This window comes from Phocoena sinus, chromosome 10 (assembly GCF_008692025.1).
Source record: "Phocoena sinus isolate mPhoSin1 chromosome 10, mPhoSin1.pri, whole genome shotgun sequence".
In the NCBI taxonomy this organism is placed as follows: Eukaryota; Metazoa; Chordata; class Mammalia; order Artiodactyla; family Phocoenidae; genus Phocoena; species Phocoena sinus.
This window is the reverse complement of record NC_045772.1, coordinates 52,625,417-52,642,538: the sequence shown is the minus strand read 5'-3', so window position 1 is coordinate 52,642,538 and position 17,122 is coordinate 52,625,417. Positions and strand designations below refer to the sequence as shown.

At 35.0% G+C, this 17,122-nt stretch overlaps 1 protein-coding gene across 3 annotated transcripts in view; it reads left to right on the top strand.

Moving 5' to 3' along the window:
- TBK1 (TANK binding kinase 1) overlaps positions 1 to 16,461 on the top strand; it is a 41,728-nt gene extending 25,267 nt beyond the window's left edge. For 2 of the 3 annotated variants that reach the window (XM_032646101.1, XM_032646103.1), the window contains exons 9-21: positions 1,413 to 1,609; positions 2,464 to 2,522; positions 2,915 to 3,006; positions 4,497 to 4,598; positions 5,417 to 5,495; positions 7,848 to 7,969; positions 8,068 to 8,144; positions 8,744 to 8,783; positions 9,283 to 9,384; positions 9,508 to 9,604; positions 9,998 to 10,104; positions 10,336 to 10,407; positions 14,206 to 14,984. In XM_032646101.1, the coding sequence (XP_032501992.1) occupies positions 1,413 to 1,609; positions 2,464 to 2,522; positions 2,915 to 3,006; positions 4,497 to 4,598; positions 5,417 to 5,495; positions 7,848 to 7,969; positions 8,068 to 8,144; positions 8,744 to 8,783; positions 9,283 to 9,384; positions 9,508 to 9,604; positions 9,998 to 10,104; positions 10,336 to 10,407; positions 14,206 to 14,257 (1,198 nt within the window). In that variant the 3' untranslated portion in view covers positions 14,258 to 14,984. Of the gene's footprint in view, positions 1 to 1,412; positions 1,610 to 2,463; positions 2,523 to 2,914; positions 3,007 to 4,496; positions 4,599 to 5,416; positions 5,496 to 7,847; positions 7,970 to 8,067; positions 8,145 to 8,743; positions 8,784 to 9,282; positions 9,385 to 9,507; positions 9,605 to 9,997; positions 10,105 to 10,335; positions 10,408 to 14,205; positions 14,985 to 15,849 lie in introns of those variants that run through there. The other variant, XM_032646102.1, reaches the window with a different exon arrangement.
- The last annotated feature ends 661 nt before the right edge of the window (positions 16,462 to 17,122 follow it).

Sequence of the window (17,122 nt, the reverse complement as noted above, 5' to 3'; positions counted from 1 at the left end):
TTAAAGTGTAAGTCTTAAAGATAGTTAGTGTAGTTATTATTTGCATATGTGGCATAAAGCCCTTATTGAGTACTAGGGAAATAACCATTTGTTTTATCTTAAAAAAACACATTACACCCATGTGATAAAAATCTACCCATGTGATAAAACTACATAATTAAATCACACACATCCTTACATGTGGAACTAGGGAAATCTGAATAAAATAGGTGGATTATACCAGTGTCAAGATCCTGATTGTAATATTGTACTAATGCAAGATGTTACCATTGGGGGAAACTGAGTAAAAGGTATATAGTGTCTCTCCCTATAATTTCTTTCAACTGCACATGAATCTACAAAGATCTCAAAAAAAATGTTTTTTAAAATGAAAGGCAAAAAAACATTACACCCTTTCTATATGCCTTGATTGCTGTTTGACAAGACTCAGCAGTTTTGATGCCTCATAAAACTCAAAAAGAGACTTTCTCTGATAATTTATTAAGGAATAAAATCAATTAGATGGAATAATATTTTATACATTTTTGTCTAATCTATATCTAACAACATTATAAACATTAAATATAATGTAAATATAATGAATAAAATAATATTCATATAACGTTAGGTTAAAATATATTTTTCATCTTTATTTTGGTGCTTAATAGCCTGAATAGATATGTACCATAGGTGTTGGCCACTATTTCATCTTAAGAGTGTGCATGAACATAAAAAGCCCACCCAAGCCTGAGCCAAAAATCACAGCAGAGGCTTTTTGAAAGTGGCTGTTTTTTTGTTTGGAATCACAACATTGCTGCTGGAATGTTTATTTGATTTCATGAATCTGTTCAGGGAGAATCTACCTTTTTCCCAAAACATCATTTTGAAAATGCCTGATTTTATTAATTCATTTAACAAACATTACATAGTCATGTTGTAAGTATTGTTCTCAGTTCTTTATATATTTAAATCATTTAGTCCTCACAACAATTCTGTGAGGTGGAGACTGTTATTCCCATTTTATAGATGAAGAACCTCAGCACAGAGGAGTTAAGTAACTGAAGGTAATACAACAATTAAGTGGTAAGTGGAAGAACTGGAATTTGAATCTGGCTGTTCTGATTCCAGAGTCTGTGCCCTTAAACTCTCTGCTATATTGGCTCCCTATTATTAAATATTAAAACTCCTGTGTATTGCACATATCCAATATAGGTATCAAACATAAAAATATTTTAGAATTGATTGCTGTATAGGCAGATTATGTGGAATTTAATAGACTTTATAGTATCCACATCAACAAAGCAGCGTTTCTGTGGACTGGTCATGATCTAAAGTATCACTGAGAAATAGATGTTGTGGCCCTCGTTAAAAAAATTTTTTTTACCTCTTTTTTTATCCCAATTATGTTGTCCTTTTGGATTTTTCTCACACAGTGCTACTGTATTTCATGAACTGGTGTATAAACAGACCAAAATTATTTCTTCAAATCAAGAACTTATATATGAAGGACGACGTTTAGTTCTAGAACCTGGAAGACTGGCACAACATTTCCCTAAAACTGCTGATGAAAATCCCATCTTTGTAGTAAGCCGGGAACCTCTGAGTACAATAGGATTGATATATGAAAAAAGTAAGTTGGGATTTTTCGTATTGTTCTTACTAGCCATTTAAAAAACAAAAAAAACCCTGAGAATTCCCTGGCGGTACAGGGGTAGGATTCCACACTCTCACTGCTGAGGGCCCAGGTTCAATCCCTGGTCAGGGAACTAAGATCCCACAAGCCATGCGGCATGGCCAAAAGGAAAAAAACTGTAAAAATGATTGTCATCTTCAAAAAGTCGACTGATGATGACATTAATGTACAACTTTTATAAATATTAAAATTTTGTAAGTTAATTAGAGTAGTAGTAAAATTTAAAACCCTGTGTGCAACAAAATTTGACGTTAAATATTTTGTTTATAAAATGGTAAAATAGTTCGTCATATATGTTTTACTGTAGCTCTCTGCTTTTAGTATTTTACTAACACTCAAAATAACCTTTTGTATCATAAATCTCAGCAAATATTTATTGTTTCCAGGGTGAGTAGGACACTTTTCCAGGCTTTGAAGTTTAAGAAAAATTAGATCTGCATTTTGGAATCTTTTAAATTACTAATTCTAGTGGTGAAAAAAAATTACCTGGAGTTTTATATTTCTGTTTAGATCTTGGGATTTGATTTAGATTTAAAGAAAAGCATTGAGCTTGTTATGTTGGAATATATTTAAGAAAAAGAAATGAAACTCCTTAGAAATAGTGCAGGAAATTTGTTAAGGAATGAGCATTTTGTTCAAGTGGTTTTCTTTAACCAGGAAAAGAACATTAAAGAGTTTTACCACTAACATTTAATTTAGAGGTAATTTAGAGGTTAATGTTTAATTTGGAGGTTGATGTATGAAGGATGAAATAATTCATAATTTTTTATTTCTGATTTTAATTATTTCAGTTTCCCTCCCTAAAGTACATCCACGTTATGATTTAGATGGGGATGCCAGCATGGCTAAGGTTAGTATTTAATTAAATGACTATATAAACATTTGAATTAAAATTATCTTATTAATAGTAGAAGCAATAAAAGGTGTATCTTTATATACACCTATGTAATTTAGGAAATTATTCATTTAGATTTTTACCCATGACAAATTTTTGTGTTCTTTCTTCTTTGTATCCTTTCTTGAACTCATACGAAAATTTTCTCCATTGAGACAGTGCATTTTTACCATTATGTTTATTTAAAATTTTTATTGTGGTTATATCTGTCTTTAGCTTTTAGAAATTAGTAGCTTACTGTGTTTTTAATGATAAAAACACAAAAGCTTGAAAATTTTATGTGAAAGTTTTTCTTACCCTGTACCACAGTGAGCACCAAATATTGACACTTTGTATTTCTTCATTAGGCAGTAACAGGAGTTGTGTGTTATGCCTGTAGAATTGCCAGTACCTTGCTGCTTTATCAGGAATTAATGCGAAAGGGGATACGATGGTTGATGTAAGTAATGGATTGAAATTTGAAAATTGATCTTCGCATAGGCCTCATTAAATAACTGGTAATCATCCCATCATTGATGCTTTACCTCTTCAGACTAGGTAGGGTCACGTGTATGATTTTTATTATAATACATTTGTTTCACAGTTTGCAAAACGTTTAGCAGCTGTTTTTTGTTTTTTTTTTTTCATTTGATTCCTACAAAAACCTTATGAGACAGATAGGACAAATAGTATCTGAATTTTAAAATTGAGAAAAAAAAATTAGAAAAATATAGGATTTCCCAGGTTGTCCAGTGGTTAGCATTTGGCGCTTTCACTCCCGTGGCCCCGTGGCCCTAAGAAACGTTTTGTGGATGAATATATAATATGTCATCTTTCCGTCTGATAGAACTGGAGAATGAATGGTCTCTTTAAGAATCGTGCCTCTAGTTCTATACAACATCATTTGAAGTGTTTCAGTTTTATACACACAATAATGGACTCAACAGTGCCCTTAGGCTTTAATGCTTGTGACAGTTTACGGTTACCCACCTCACACCTGTCCTTCCGTTCTCGAACAAACAGATATGAAGCATTTCATCATTCTTGTTGTTCTGCTGCTGCTTCTAAGAAGAAAAAAGTATAAGGCTCTTTTTATTTCTATCACGTTTATGTTAAACCCATAAATTTATGCTTATAATTTTTTTTATGTGTTCACATATCCAGTTTGTAAGCCTATGCTTTTCTCTTTCCATTAAGAAGCCTTTTTGTTTTTACTAAATGGTTTTTGGAAAAATCTAAGTGTTGACTCCATTTATTTTCATAGCATTGTTGCTAATAGTTCTTGTTTTCTCTTGCTGCTGCTATCTACTCCAGTCGCTGCTCCATGAAGCTTTTGTTTCTTTTACTTATTAGCTTTTAGTTCAATAAGTCATGAGAAAATAGTTTTTCACGTAGACCACTGTTGGCAAACTTTTTTAGTTAGTAAATATTTTAGACTTTGTGGACTGCAAATTCTGTTTTCATTTTGTTTTTACAACCTTTAAAAATGTAAATACCTTTCTTAGCAGAAACAGGCATCAGTCCTTAGTTTGTTGGCCCTTGATATAGATCAGAAGGTCTTCAATTATATTATATACTGTGTCATCCTGCTTAAGTATAAATCAGACAGTAGTCTACTATGAGCATTAAAAATTAATTCTGGTGGTATAAAATGTAATGCTGTTCAGCTTATTTGTGTGCTTGTAGATTAGTTTTATTCCTTAATATAATTTTAATGCCTTAGATTTCTAAACTGTTACCCTGATAAGTGGTAATGGTTTTGTACCCTGGTTAGGTATAAAGCGTCACAGAGATGCTTTCAGTAGTAAAAAGTGAATTGGCTTTCATAATGAGTCAAGACTGTTAAGAAGTTTGTCTGAACAGAAAGTAGTACAGCAGTGTAATTAGTGAAAGGCAAGAGAAAACAAATAATTCTTTAGATAAACTAATGGGAATATTATTATTTTTTAGAGAATTAGTTAAAGATGATTATAATGAAACTGTTCACAAAAAGACGGAAGTTGTGATCACATTAGATTTCTGCATCAGAAACATTGAAAAGACTGTGAAAGTGTAAGTAGACTACTTCCTTACTAATAGTGGTTAAAATGTCAATGATTTTCCATTTCTGTTTAGTTTGTTTAGTTATCCTTGGCATGATATAGCATGCTCTGCAAGTCTTTCTATTAAGGGACAACCTTAGATTAAGTCACTTCCTCATAAGGGCAAAAATACTCAGTCATTTCAGTAAGAAATGAGTACCATCTTTTTGGTGGCATTTTCTCCTTCCCTTTGAAAAGGAAAAGGAATCTGAAATAGAAACATCTCATTTTTTTTACCTTGCAAAGCAGACAACTCTGCATAGGAAAATATAAAACCTGTGATCAAAGGAAGTAGGAAGAGGTATTCTAGAACCCTATTTGGGTAGTATTTTTAGAATTTGGAGATTACTTTTAGTTTACTCTTCCTTATTAATCTTACCCCTGAGAATGCCTTTTTGAAACAATGATATTTTAAACTGCCTTGTTCCTAGGCTATACTATTGGTACTGCACAGGAAATATAATAAGTGAAACTAGTATATACTCTTGACCTCCATTATTTCCGAAATCTAGTATTTCGACTATTATCCTGACATAAGACTGAAATAAAGTTGTCTTTTATAGTTTATCTCTTAATATGCAAATTTATAAGCAGAAGTGTATAAAATCCCTTCTTTACGGAGACATCAAGTTTTCTTGGGATCTGTTGCTTATAAGCTTTGCATTCAATATTCTATTGTTAAATAGTTATGATAATAACTCAAATATAATTTATAAAACATCTTTTAAAATCTATGCTCATGTAAAATTTTATGCTCATTTAATTTTTCTGTACTTGTTTTTCATACAGATATGAAAAGTTGATGAAGATCAACCTAGAAGCAGCAGAGTTAGGTGAAATTTCAGACATACACACCAAACTGTTGAGAGTGAGTATTTACAAAATTTTGACAATCGTGAGCTCATAATCTGTTCCTTTGCTGGCAAGATTAGATCCGAACTTTCCTAGAAACATGATGTACCTAAAGATCTCCAGAGAAAGAACAGCCTTTTCTCAACTTAAGGAACACTACTTTTTAAATAGACATGATATTGCAGCCAATTGATTTATTAATAGTTTTACTTATTACCCCCTTAATGTTGGTCCTTCAGGTTGCTTGCTACTTCTCACACTTTTATGTAATGCTGTAAAAAATAACTTTGTCCATAAAATATTTTCCATATTTTAGAAGTGTAAGGTAGCACATTCTTAACATTAATGTTAAAGAAGACATAAAGCATGAAAAGCAAGATATGTATTTGACTATATAAGAATTTAAGGGGCTTCCCTTGGTGACACAGTGGTTAAGAATCCACCTGCCAATACAGGGGACACAGGTTTGAGGCCTGGTCCAAGAAGATCCCACATGCTGTGGAACAGCTAAGCCCGTGCACACAACTACTGAGCCTGTGCTCTAGAGCCCACCAGCCACAACTGCTGAGCCTGCGTGCCACAGCTACTGAAGCCCGTGCGCCTAGAGCCCGTGCTCCACCACAATAAGAAGTCCACATACTGCAACGAAGATTAGCCCTCGCTCGCCGCAAGTAGAGAAAGCCCGCGTGCAGCAACGAAGATCCAATGCAGCCAAAAATAAATAAATAAAATAAATTTTAAAAATAAATTAAAAAAAAAGAATTTAAGATCTCTATATGTTTTTTGTTTTGGTTTGGTTTTTTCTTTTTTTTTTTTTTTTTTCCTTTTTGGTCGCACCACGCGGCTTGTAGGATCTGAGTTCCCCAGCCAGGGATTGAACCTGGGCCCTTGGCAGTGAAAGTGTGGAGTCCTAACCACTGGACCACCAGGGAATTCCCAAGATGTCTTATGTTAAAAAAAATAATATTAAAAAACAAATAGGGCTTCCCTGGTGGCGCAGTGGTTGGGAGTCCGCCTGCCGATGCAGGGGACACGGGTTCGTGCCCCGGTCTGGGAGGATCCCACATGCCGCGGAGCGGCTGGGCCCGTGAGCCATGGCCGCTGAGCCTGCGCGTCCGGAGCCTGTCCTCCGCAACGGGAGAGGCCGCAACAGTGAGAGGCCCGCATAACGCATAAAAAAAAAAAAAAAAAAAAAAAAAAAAAAACAAATAAATTGAGATAAAGGATTTTTTTATATATATGAAAATAGCTCATACAAATGCATAAGGAAAACATTAAATCTGCAGTAAATAGAGAACATTTAGAAATGATTTAAAAATGAATAGATCTAAGTGAAACTCTTGGAAAAAAAAGTTCAACCACAAGAGTAATAGAAAATTGCGTATTATAACAGTAAGATACCATTTTGTCTTTCAAATTAGCAAGGCTTTAAGAATTATATATAATGCCAGTGCTAACACGAGCGGAATGCAAAGGGCGCTCTTGTTTGTTGCTAGTAGCAGCATAATCCACCACTTAAAACTTAATTTGAGGGCTTCCCTGGTGGCGCAGTGGTTGAGAGTCCGCCTGCAGATGCAGGGGACACGGGTTCATGCCCCAGTCCAAGAAGATCCCACATGCCGCGGAGCGGCTGGGCCCGTGAGCCGTGGCCACTGAGCCTGCGTGTCCGGAGCCTGTGCTCCACAACGGGAGAGGCCACAACAGTGAGAGGCCCGCGTACTGCAAAAAAAAAAAAAGTATTTTCTATGTTTTTAAAAAAAATATTAGATGTAAGCAATGTTTTATAAAATATATTTTATATAAGATTTTTTTAAATTAATTTATTTTTGGCTGCATTGGGTCTTCATTGCTGTGTGTGGGCTTTCTCTAGTTGCGGCAAGTGGGGGCCACTCTTCACTGCAGTGCACGGGCTTCTCATTGCAGTGGCTTCTCTTGTTGCAGATCCCAGGCTCTAGGTGCACGTGCGTCAGTAGTTGTGGCATGCGGACTCAGTAGTTATGGCTCATGGGCTCTAGAGCGCAGGGCTTGGTAGTTGTGGCGCACGGGCTTAGTTGCTCCACAGCATGTGGGATCTTCCCAGACCAGGGCATGAACCCATTTCTCCTGCACTGGCAGGCAGATTCTTAACCACTGTGCCACCAGGGAAGCCCTATAAAATATATTAATAGTCATGTTTTATTATCATATTGTACTCTTGGTGGAATATAACCTAAGCAACTGCCCTTGCATTTAAAGATAAAAATAATTATTCTGACTTTGAACTGAAGTAATCTACAAAAGAAATGTTATTCAAACTTTAGGCTCCATTGGCATTGTGATGATCATTTCTGATTTTTGGTAATCTGGATCTGAAATTGGTTTTATTTAGCTTTCCAGTTCTCAGGGAACAATAGAAACCAGTCTTCAGGATATTGAAAGCAAATTATCTCCAGGTGGATTGCTGGCAGATACATGGACCCATCAAGAAGGCACTCATCCAAAAGATAGACAGTAGGTTATAACTGCATTGGCAGTTTCTGCTCTTACTATTAAATGTCCTTTTTCACATTGACCCAGTTAATTTATTTGGATTTTTCTTTCTTAAATAGTGTAGAAAAGCTACAAGTCCTGTTAAACTGCATCACAGAGATTTACTATCAGTTCAAAAAAGACAAAGCAGAACGTAGTGAGTAAAATTTTCCATTTGTTAATCTGAGTCAGCCCTACTAGTTGTAATTCGGTTGAATTAATTTGGTATATTTGTAAGGGTGTCTACATAAGTTATTTATTTCAGAGACTTGGTTCTGTCAGGAAAGAGGTTGAATGTATTAAAAATTATCCTTAAAACCAACCTTTTGAGTATTTCAAATCAGGGATCAGAACTCTGAAACCTCTAGAGTACACGCACGTAATGGAAAGGAATGAGATTGGCCCGTGGAAACTGAGGGGGACTAGAGAGGAGGACCCCCACCCCCATGTGAAGGGGAGAGCCACTAGTCAGATTCACCTGATTGTTTTTCCAGTGTTCCTAGGCCTCAAGAGAAGCTAGAAATAGACTTTATTAGAAATATCCTGATTTTAAAATGTTGGCAGTTAATTTTTTTTTTAACATTAGCACTGTACAGACCAAATAAAAGCATTTGTTGGCAGTATCTACCCATGGGTCAGAAGTTTGTGACATCTGCTTTAAACTCTTAGCCTTTATGAAGTAATAATCTCAAAAAAAAATTGCATGTGATTTTATGATTCTACATTTACAAGAGTAATACATATTCTTATTTTTAGGACTAGCTTATAATGAAGAACAAATCCACAAATTTGATAAGTAAGTGTCCAGATTATGTTTAATAATTATTTTTGGTTATGTTTCTTCTTAACGTTGGAATTAATCATAATAAAAAATACATTTTAGTCTTGGCTTTATAGAATTGTTACTGTATGTGCACATATTTGAGGCCCACTCATCTGGCCCCTGGTTGAGAGGTTACTGAGATGGGAGAGTAAGAGGGCAGTCTTCTTCTGCCTTCTGTGCTCTGATTGCAGAAGGACAGATAATGGAGAACATAGGCAAGGGCAGACTTAACCACCTCCTTAACCTTAACCTCATTTGATAAATAGTTTTTGACCATTCTCTACTATCAACTTTCTTTTTCTCCTCTTGCTGCTATAATGTCTGTCTTGGAAACCTTAGGCTTTCTACCGTAAATATTCTAAACCCACAACAGTCATTAGAGGAAATAAATTTCATATATTTGAAAATTCTTTAATATTGGAAATAGAAACAGTGACATTGGTTTAAGCCTCTGATTATTTCTAAATTACAGGCAAAAACTGTATTATCATGCAACAAAAGCTATGACCCACTTTACAGATGAATGTGTTAAAAAGTATGAGGCTTTTTTGGATAAGTCAGAAGACTGGATGAGGTAAGTAAACTTTCTGGGGGGTGATTAGTGGTTGTCTGCACAATATATAATTTAATGTATATTATATATTTTAAGTAAAAATAATATTAGACTGCTTATTAATTGGTTCTTTTTGGTTTTCAGAAAGATGCTTCATCTTAGGAAACAGTTATTATCCCTAACTAATCAGTGTTTTGATATTGAAGAAGAAGTATCAAAGTATCAAGACTATACTAATGAGGTATAGCTTCAAAATTATCTAGAAAAAAAAGGCTTTTTCCTACTAGGAAAAATAAAATTCTTCTAAGTTTATATCTGATAATGATTGAGAAGAGGGAAATAGGGTATAATATGCCTATATTCAGCTCTGCTTGCCCACTTGTGGTATGTATTTTGAGCCAAGTTTTAAGATGTTTTACAGTGAAAAACATCTGATAGACCATTTTTTTAAATCATCTATAAGCAAAGTTTTTCTTAAAAAGTTTTAAGTATTATCTCATTGATGGTTTTGAAATTAAAACTTAAAGCTTTAAAGGACTTATTAAAACCTGTAACATTTGATATAAGATCTGTAGTAAGTATTCTGTTCTGTGATTGATATGGTTTTTTTGTTTGTTTGTTTTTGATGTTTTAGTTACAAGAAACTTTGCCACAGAAAATGTTTGCAGCCTCCAGTGGAATCAAACATACCATGACCCCAATTTATCCATGTTCTAACACATTAGTAGAAATGACTCTTGGGTAAGAAATTTATTATTTGGTAACTGTAGTGTTTCCATTTGTTTTTATTTCATTTTGTGATCTTGCTCTTTTATTTTGAAATGTTTTATATTTGTTATGAATACATTTGCTAATATTATTTAATGACTTAGATCAATCTAGAGAACTAAACATACTATATATAAATATAACTGTAAAACACTTGAATACTTTTTTTGAGCACAGGTACTTTTATCTTTATTTTGAATATAGTATGAAGAAATTAAAGGAAGAAATGGAAGGGGTAGTTAAAGAACTTGCTGAAAATAATCATATTTTAGAAAGGTGAGTAATAAAAAGATCATTCTGCCCTGTAATTATACATGCAATTGAGTACATAAACATACATCTATACTTGTATCTGTCTGTCTTCCTGTATCAGTAGATTAAGCAATGGGAAAGGAATATTAAGTCAGAACCCTTAGGTTTTGTGAATTTCATGGTGCCTTTTAATGTGTTTGGGGTTCTTTCGATAAAGACAAGTCAACTGTGATTGATTCCATTTTATAGAAGCACTGGTTAATAGAATTCTTTGAATCAGTCTGTGAAAATGACAATCTTTTGCACATTTTTCAAAACATTTTCTCATAAAGAATTATCATTTTCAATTCTGGATTCAGAGTTGCTTAGGAGATGCCAGCACTCTGATCAGTGCTGTGTAACTCAGAGCCCTCTGAATCCCTCCTTGCACGTGAGCGCCGTCTGTTCATGGAGTTCTTTGAGGAGCTGAGTGTCTGCTTATCTCCAGAATCCTAATAGATCAAGGAGAAAGAGAGTTGGAAAATGTACAGAGCCAATAAAGCCACTTTGGTGGCTGTTTCCTTGTCTGGGTTCCTCAGAGAAGTTAAGTCCTATTTGGCCCATGAATAGGAGCCTTCTCTTTCCAGCCCTTAGGTGCTTCTCCACAGGTCCTCTCACCCGCAAGATATTAACGCAAGGATTTCACATTTATGTGGTGGTTTGTACACTTGAAGGGCACTTTCACGCTGCATGGCCTCACTAAGCGTGCATTCCAGCCTTGCATTCCAGGGCACAGCAGATAGTCCTTCTCCATGTTCCACAGGTGTTGACGTTCATACCTGAAAAGATGAACTGGAGCTGGAACCCAGCCTCCTATCTCCCCACTAGCCCTGTTCTCTCAAATAAGAGACCAAACATGTTCATAAGGCTTGGAAAGATTAAATGTCAGGAAATCACATGATATTTGAGCTACATGCAGAAAGTTATCGGGCGCTTCTACAGTATTACCGATTTTTTTAAATGAATTTATTGAATTGGTAAAAAAAATGTTTAAACAATATATAATTGTAAAAATTGAAGTAAAAGACCCCACCTCCTCTTTCTCATACCTCCCCACTCCCACAGAAGTGATGACTATTAATAGTTTGTTGTGCATATGTGTTTTATAAGAATGGAATCATTCTGTTCATACTAGTTCAGTCTCACTTTTTTCACTTAAGGCTGTATATCAAGGGTACTTTTTCATATCCATACATATAGCTCTATTTTTCTCATTTTCAGCAGCTGCCTGATATCCTAGTGTATGGATCTGCCATACCAATTTGTGCATCCCTATTTGTTGGGCATTTAAGTTGTTTCTAATTTTTCACAATTACAAAACATGCTTCAGTGAACATACTTGTATATATACCTTCATTTGCTTGTGTAAGAATTTTTGAAAGGTTGCCTTCTTGATGTTTCTAGATGTGGAGTTGTTGGGTCAAAGGGTATGCACATTTGAAATTTTTTTATATATATATAAATTTATTTATTTATTTTTTTAGGGCTGCATTGGGTCTTTGTTGCTGCGCCTGGGCTTTCTCTAGTTTCAGTGGGTGGGGGCTAGTCTTCATTGCGGTGCGCAGGCTTCTCATTGTGATGGCTTCTCTTTTGGAGCACGGGCTCTAGGCACATGGGCTTCAGTAGTTGTGGCGTGCAGGCTCAGTAGTTGTGGTGCATGGACTTAGTTGCTCTGCAGCACGTGGGATCTTCCCAGACCAGGGCTCAAACCCGTGTTCCCTGCATTGGCAGGCGGATTCTTAACCACTGCACCACCAGGGAAGACCCCGCACATTTGAATTTTGATAGGCATTGTTAGTTTGTCCTCTAAAAGGCTTGTTACAGTCCCATTGTCAACACTGAATGTTATCAGTTTTTTAGATGTTTGCCAATTTGTTTAAGTAGAAACCAACATCTTGTTTTAATCTTGTTTTAATATGCATATCTTTGGTTAATAGTGATGTCAAACATCTTTTTATAGGTTTATTCATTTTTTTTTCGGTGAATTGCCTATTAGGTTTTTTTTTTTTTTTTTTTTTTTGCCTATTAGGTTTTAAAGTATTTTTCCTTTTGGTTTCCTATTGGTCTATAGCATCCACATAGTAATTATCTAACTTTTTATAAATTTATGCAGTTTATAGTTTCTTCACAACTTTAGCTAAATCCTAAATTTATTCTGAAAGGCTAAAGATTAGCAAGTAGAAAAGACTGTTAAAATGTGTTTTAACAAAATTTTATATTGAATCACATGTTTTGTGGAATAAAATCCCCACTTCCCAAAGCATGTGCAATAAGTCATGTCTTATTTGCAGGCTTGACAATACATGGGTAATCAGACATGGCAGAATCATAACTTAAATGACCACTTAAGGATTTGTGCCAGAACTAGTAATAAAAGCCAGGTCTGGTGCACTGTCTCCATATGGATATCTATCACTTCAGATTTTTTTGTATCTAAAATAACTTAACATCATCCTTCCCAACTCAGTCTCCCCTGTAATTTACTCATCTTCTTCCCCTTTCTCCTCCTACCATGAACATAGATTATTTTATTTTATTATTTATTTTTTTAATGAATTTATTTATTTTTGACTGCGTTGGGTCTTCATTGCTGCATGGGCTGTCTCTAGCTGCGGCGAGTTGGGGCTACTCTTCATTGCGGTGCGCGGGCTTCTTATTGCTGTGGCTTCTCTTGTTGCAGAGCACAGGCTCTAGGCATGCGGGCTCTGTAGTTGTGGCTCGCAGGCTTTAGAGCACAGGCTCAGTAGTTGTGGCGCATGGGCTTAGTTGCTCTGCAGCATGTGGGATCTTCCCAGACTGTGATCAAACCCCTGCGTTGGCAGGCAGATTCTTAACCACTGTGCCACCAGGCAAGTCCCCATAAATTATTTTAGACACTCACTCTTCTTTACTCCCTTTCATCAAGTTTGGTAATCTTCCTTCAAACGTTTCTGTGTTCCCCCTCATCAACCTCATTTAGATCTCCTTTCCCCCTACCTTGTGAGCCATGATAATAATCTACTACCTATTTCCCTAACCAGTTCTTCCCATCTGTCATGGGTTTTACAGCCAAAGTAATACTCCCAAATACTGATCTAATCATACCACTCCCTTGGCTCAAAAATTTCTAAATTCCTGTTACCTAAAAAGTCAAGTCTAAATTCATACTTGAATTAAAAGAATATAATAGTCTGGCCCCAGCCTAATCACCCAACTTTATTTTCCACTGTTCCTCCAAGTAACATTCTGTTTTAGCAAGATTCCATTCCTTACTGTCCCTGACTCCCAACTCCACATCTTTGCTTATAAATGCCACCCCACCAAAAGAAATTATCCAGCTCTTTCTATCACTTTCTAGATTACATTACTCCCCCATTTTCTCTTAAGAAGTCTTCCCAAGCCACTGAGTTGTATTTCTTCACATATTTATGATAGTGGCACTGTGTTTCAGTAAGAAATAGAGCAAATTATAGTTGGTTGGGCTTCCCTGGTGGCGCAGTGGTTGAGAGTCCGCCTGCTGATGCAGGGGTCACGGGTTCGTGCCCCGGTCTGGGAGGATCCCACATGCCGCAGAGCAGCTGGGCCTGCACATCCGGAGCCTGTGCTCCGCAACGGGAGAGGCCACAACAGTGAGAGGCCTGTATACCGCAAAAAAAAAAACAAAACAAAACAAAACAAAATTATAGTTGGTTAACTCTTTAAAAATAATATTTTATTCCTCTGAAAAGTATTTGATATTCTTTAAAATGTTGGAGGCCAAATAAATGAATCTTTTGAGATCGCCTTTTTTCTTTTGTGTTTTAGGTTTGGCTCTTTAACCATGGACGGTGGCCTTCGCAATGTTGACTGTCTATAGCTTTATAAGAAGTTTGAGGCAAGTTTCAGTTTGCACAAGAAAATAATGTTGCGGCATTAAATGAATGCCTCTGTAGGTGGTCTCTTGTTTCTACATTTCACTATTGGATGTGGTCATGTAAATATGTACAATACTGTAAATACATAAAAAATATATAAATTTTTGGCTGCTAAGATGTAATTTTACTTTTTAACATTTATAATTATATGAGGACATTTGACCTCAGTGAGCACTGAGAAGAAAGCCATGACCGATACGTTGAGATACTTACTGATCCTCGACTCTTCTGAGTAAGGCCAGCTAAGTCATATATCTCTGACTGCCTACTGGAAACATTTTTAAGTGGAAACAAAATTGGCATCCTTACAAATCAGTAAAGGCTGATTGTTAACACGTTTATAAGTGATAGAATGGAGAGGTAGCTTTTGTGAGTGGGGAGCAGAACCGAACCACTGTTTTACTAGGATCACAGTTTTTTTGAGAAGGATAAAGTGGCATTATCCTAGTTATCCTTGTATCTGTTTAATTTCAGGTAAATTATTGAGCAAAATTTTTAAAGTGATTTAATTATTAAAAACTGTTCATTTTTATTTTGGCCATAAATGTATAATTGTCATAAAAATTTTAGGATCATTTCAACTGTTTTAAGCTGTATATTTCTTCTTTACTTTAATTCTGCTTACTAGTTTATGAAGGAGTATCAATAAATTTCTCAGTTGTAATGTAAAGGGTTTGTATTTTTCTGTGTACAACAATTTGAGAAACAAAAGTTATCTTTTGAAAAATAATATGGGTGGTAATGGTAAATTATCCTTAGAAATTACACGAGGGGCAATTTTGTGACTCTTCTAAACCCACTGATTCCAAGTTTAGTAGAAGTTCTTTCGTAAATTCATAAATGTATGCTATACAAATCCAAAAGGAGCCTTCTCTTTGAAAAATATTCGCAGAGTTCTAGACTAAAGGATTGTGCTCAATGAGAAATTATTTTGCCCAAGAAGGATTTGGTTTTAGTTTTGGTTTCTGACTTCTTAGATGACTGAAGTATGATCACGTACAACCTGTATATCATAAACAGATCATGTCCTAAGTAGTAAATAAATTTGGCTGTCATGAACATTGGAAAACTGAAAACGGATTAGGATGTCATTTGAAATCTCAAATTGATGCATCATTGTAGTAGGGAATTTTAAGTGTCATATGTATACATTATAGAAATAAATGCATGGGTCAATGACATTACTTTTATAAATACAGTTATCCCCTGTCAAAAACTGTTTAGTCTGAGAGGGTATGGGGCAAGCGGGTATTTAATCCCTTTTAATTTTAATTTTCTATTTGACGATCTAACATCAGTGTCTAATTGTGTAATTTAAATGTTTATATCACGGAACACTAGGTAAAATTTTACTTAAATTTTGTGATCAGTTAATATATTTGCAGATTTCGTTTTTATTTAAGCACCTCTAGAAAAGAACACCAGTAAACAAACCCTTGCTGTGGGGATTGTATATGTGTAAGTTATACTGGTAAGAACAATTCTGTTCCACACTAGTATTAATTAAGACTAACTGTTCTATTTCCCATTACAGCAACATGTAAATCAAGCACTCTTGCTTTCATATTTTACCCTGAAGAATGCATCCTCATTCAAAACACCTTATGTCAGTAAATACATGGTGACATTGGTCTGCTAACCGAATTTTCAGAGTTACTATGTAAGTGAAATTAGCTTTAAAATAAGTTGCATCTCTAGTTTACTAGCTTCTTTTTTTTCAATATTGGGATATATTTCCAAAAGACAGGGATTAAAAATATTATATGTAACAAGTAGAAGAGTTAATGGATTTAACTCTTTTTTTTTGATACTGTCTCTTCTTTTTTAATTGATATAAAGTTGATGTAAAATATTATATAAGTTACAGGTGTACAATATAGTGATTCACAATTTTTAAAGGTTATACTCCATTTACAGTTGTTATAAAATATCGTATATTCCTTGTGTTATACAGTATATCCTTGTAGCTTATTTTATACATAGTAGTTTATACCTCTTAATCCCCCACCCGTATCTTGCCCCTCCCTGCTTTCCTTTCCCCACTGGTAATCACTAGTGTGTTCTATCTGTGAGTCTGTTTCTTTTTTACTGTATTTACTAATTTGTTGTATTTTTTAGATTCCACATAAAAGTGATACCATACTGTATTTGTCTTTCTCTGTCTGACTTCTTTCAGTTAGCATGATACCCTCTAAGTCCATCCACATTGTTGCAAACGGTAAAATTTCATGTTTTTTTTATGGCCGAGTACTATTCCATTATTTATATTTATATATATATATATATATATATATATATACACACACCATATCTTCTTTATCCATTCATCTGTCAGTTGACACTTAGGTTGCTTCTGTATCTTGGCAATTGTAAATAATTCTGCTCTGAGCATTGGGGTGCATGTATCTTTTCAAATTAGTGTTTTCGTTTTTCTCGGATATATACCCAGGAGTGGGTTGCTGGGTCATATGGTACTTCTACTTTTAGTTCTGTTTTTAGTTTTCCAAAGTGGCTGCATCAATTTGCACTCCCACCAACAGTGTACAAGGGTTCCCTTTTCTCTGCATCCTCACCAACATTTGTTATTTGTGTTCTTTTTGATGATAGCTATTCTGACAGGTGTGAGCTAGGATTTAAGTCAATGTAAAAAAGAGATTATAGGTCTAACAGCAGAAGGAATAATCAAAAATGAAATAAGTGAACGTAAATTATGTGAAAAAAAGGGATATCTCTGAGTAAATAAAAAAGGAATTAGAGGTTAGGGAAGAAATGAGGAAAATAATCCCATCACATCTTCTAAATGTCCC